This window comes from Plecotus auritus (assembly GCF_963455305.1).
Source record: "Plecotus auritus genome assembly, chromosome: 6".
Taxonomy (NCBI): domain Eukaryota; kingdom Metazoa; phylum Chordata; class Mammalia; order Chiroptera; family Vespertilionidae; genus Plecotus; species Plecotus auritus.
Genome location: NC_137773.1, coordinates 94,595,867 through 94,599,518, shown reverse-complemented (window position 1 = coordinate 94,599,518; position 3,652 = coordinate 94,595,867). Strand labels below are relative to the sequence as shown.

The window sequence follows — 3,652 nt, the reverse complement described above, 5'->3', positions numbered from 1 at the left end:
CATTTGGGAGAAGAGAAAAGCAACAAAGGAAAAGCTGTCAGATATCACAACATCAGGAAATTAAGAAAGCCATACAATTAAGTTATATAGAAATCATAGAAAAAGAAAATCCATAAGATGAGCAGAGAGAGTACATTCTACTTCCACAAACTGATCTAAAAATCACGACATCGGGCTCTGAGGCTTTGAGTCCAGCTATCCTGTGCATTTCTTCAGCCTAGGACAATTGGTCCTTTCATAACTGCCATCCCAAGAAATGTTTTCACAGCCCTCTTTATGTCTTTGTTCCTGAGACTGTAGATGAAGGGGTTCAGCATGGGTGTGACCATGGTGTACATCACTGAGGCTGTTGCACTTGAGTGTGAGCTTTGGGTAACAGCAGAGCTGAGGTACACTCCTAGGCTTGTTCCATAAAAAAGGGAGACAACTAAGAGGTGAGACACACAGGTAGAAAATGCCTTGTACTTCCCCTGAGCTGAAGGGATTCCACAGATGGAGAACACTATCTTAGAGTAAGAGTAAAGGATACAAACAAAGGGACCACCACCCAGGAGCACAGATACAAAATACATCACCATGTTATTAAGAAAGGTGTCAGAGCTGGCAAGTTGGACCATCTGATTGAGTTCACAGAAAAAGTGGGGGATTTCCAAATCTGAATAGAAAGACAGTCGCAACACCATTAAGCATTGTAACAAGGAATGCAGGGCACTCATGATCCAGCACACCAGAACCAGCAGTCCACAGAGCCGGGGGTTCATGATGACCATGTAGTGCAGGGGGTGGCAGATGGCCACAAACCGGTCATAGGCCATCACGGTCAGCAGGAAGTTGTCCAATCCTACAAATAATACGAAAAAATACATCTGTGTGATGCAGCCTTCATAGGTTATGACTTTGCTCAGTGTCTGGATGTTCCACAGCATCTTAGGGATGGTGGTGGAGGTGAAACAGATGTCTACCAAGGACAGGTTGGAGAGGAAGAAGTACATGGGTGTGTGGAGGTGGGAGTCTGAGCTGACGGCCAGGGTGATGAGAAGGTTTCCAAACACAGTGATCAGGTACATAGAGAGGAAAAGCCCAAATATGAGGGGTTGTAATTCTGGTTTTTCTGATAATCCCAGAAGAAGAAATTCTGAAAATCCTGTGAGGTTCCCCAGTTCCATGTGGTGGAGGTGACTACCAGGATATAGGAAAAGTAACATGACTAATTTTCCAACAAGCAAGTGTTAGTAAGCTAGCATAAAAGCTACCTGCTATATTTTGGAATCAAGGAACTAATTTCTGTATTTGGTGTATGTCTGGTCTCCTTTAGAATATCTCTAGTTCCATTTCTCATTACAATTTTCTTTTCCATGTGAAGACGCATGGAAAATTCTTGTGTCTTACTCAATTCTTTCATTATGAAAAATAAAAATTAAAAAAGAATGGTTGAGGTATAAAACGGTGACTGTAGTTAATAATACTATTTTGTGTACTTGGAAGTAGCTAGAGTGTATATTTTAACTGTTCTTATGACAAGAAAAAAATGTAGCTATTGTTGTGACAGATGTTAACTAGACATACTGTGGAGGTCATAATGCAATACATACAAATACAGAATCATTATGTGGTACTCCTGAAACTAATACAATGTGTTATGTCAATTATTCTTTAATTTAAAAATTTATTAAAGCAATGGAGGGAACACTGTAGGACTGACAGTTTGGACCACACAAAACTAATGAACATTATTCATTCTCCACAATCCTTTTATAATACATGTAAGAACTAAATGTACAACAGTCAGTTTGTGTAAAAATCTCCAATTCTTTTTTAGAAAAAATCCAATAAAAAAGTGAATAAGAGAATATAGCCAACAATATTGTGGTAAGTTTGCACAGTGACAGATTATTTCTCGACTTGGTGTGGCAATCACAGTGTAATGTGTATAAATGTTGAATCAATATGTTGTATACCTGAAAGTATTTTAATAGTGTATACAAATATACTTACATAAAAGGAAATGTAAACACTTTGATTATACTGTGATCACATTAACATGGGTCTTAAAGGGCTTAAAGCAAAATGACTGTCAGAATTGGAAAGAAATTGGAAAGGGATTGCATTCTCCCTTGGACTGGCCAGAAAAATGCAAGCCCCACAGTCATTTTTATCTAAGCCCTTTAAGACCCATTTTAATGTGATCACAATGTAATCAAACATTTTGAGGTATTAAGATACATTGCTTTTTATATATATTCAAAAGCAAAGAACTTTCAGGGTACAACACAGTGAAAGTTATATTGGTTGCCATCTACACTTTAATTTAAAATAAATTAATAAACAAGTAAAGAAAATAACTTACACAAACAAATTTTAACACAGACACAAAATGGCTTACAAACCAACAAATTTCATTACTCGTTCTTATAGGTAATGAAATAATCAGAATGTGAATTTCATTAGCTTACTCATTTTCACCTAACAAAATTTTTTTAATGTGAATAACCAAGGTGAGTAATCATACTGTGAAATGTAAGTCTCATGCACTGTGATTGCAAAGGTGTATTTGCAGCCTTCCTGGGTCTGGATCATTCTCATCCATATGGAATCATAGTCTAATATGCCCCATCATACAATTTAAAAAATCCCCACATATCACTGTATATTCCACCACAGGCAATAACCTATTTGTCTATTCCTGTTAATTCACAAAGTACTTTAACTTATGGTCTACTTCTACTGGAAGGACTTTACACCTCCAATGCCCTTTCCTTTTTTAAAAAATATATTTTTATTGATTTCAGAGAGGAAGGGAGAGAGATAGAGAGATAGAAACATCAATGGTGAGAGAGAACCATTGCTCAGCTGTCTCCTGCACACCCCCCACTGGAGATTGAACCCTCAACCTGGGCATGTTCCCTTGGCCGGAATCAAACCCTGGATACCTCAGTCCCCAGGCCTACACTCTATCCACTGAGCCAAACCAGCCAGGGCTCCAATACCCTTTCTTAATTTGTCTGCTATTAATACCATTTAATTGTTAACATTTGCACATGCATTTCTGAGTGCAGTGTTCACTTTCCTTTGAGCATCATGAATAACACATTACTGTATTAGTAAAGCCAGCCAACAACCATAGTGATCACTGGTACCTGGGCTATGTTCGAATGGTTCTGTGGTTACTTTATGTGCAAGTTCGTGGCTTCCAGTGTCTCTGATCCTCTCCTGCCATGCCTGTTGGGCTCTGGGACTCACCTGCCTGGGAACCCTGGAGGAAGGTTTTCCTGTGGAAGTCCAAATCCTTGCCTGGATGGTTGGTGATGCAGACCAGAGCTCTGTCCCAGACAAGAGCCAAGCATTGGTCTCCCTGACAGATTTAGGACTTCAAAAAAAAGACCAAGTTCCTTCCAACCAAAGGTTGCACATGGTGAGGGTCAGCGGTAGAGCTGCTATTTACGTGCTCTGTGTCTGCTCATTAGGCACTCTTACTTCTTGTTGCTCTAACCTCTAAGCAGAGGATTCCCCTGGGGAACACTACTCTGGACAGAATGGAAATTTTCCCTGCTTATCCTGGGTTCCTAGGAGACTATGTAATAAGCCAGGTGAGTGCAGTTGTGATTAGTCCTTCATTAAATGTCCTGCTTCCTGAAGTCTATGTCTCCTAGCA

The 3,652-nt window shown here is 39.5% G+C and overlaps 1 protein-coding gene across 1 annotated transcript; it reads right to left on the bottom strand.

The window, feature by feature from the left end:
* Positions 1–212: 212 nt before the first annotated feature.
* Positions 213–1,175, bottom strand: LOC308249733 (olfactory receptor-like protein OLF4; the record flags this gene model as incomplete). The annotated part of the gene is made up of 1 exon (XM_080671480.1): positions 213–1,175. The coding sequence occupies exon 1, from the start codon at positions 1,164–1,166 to the stop codon at positions 213–215; it is 954 nt and encodes a 317-aa protein (XP_080527606.1). The 5' UTR covers positions 1,167–1,175.
* Positions 1,176–3,652: the final 2,477 nt, after the last annotated feature.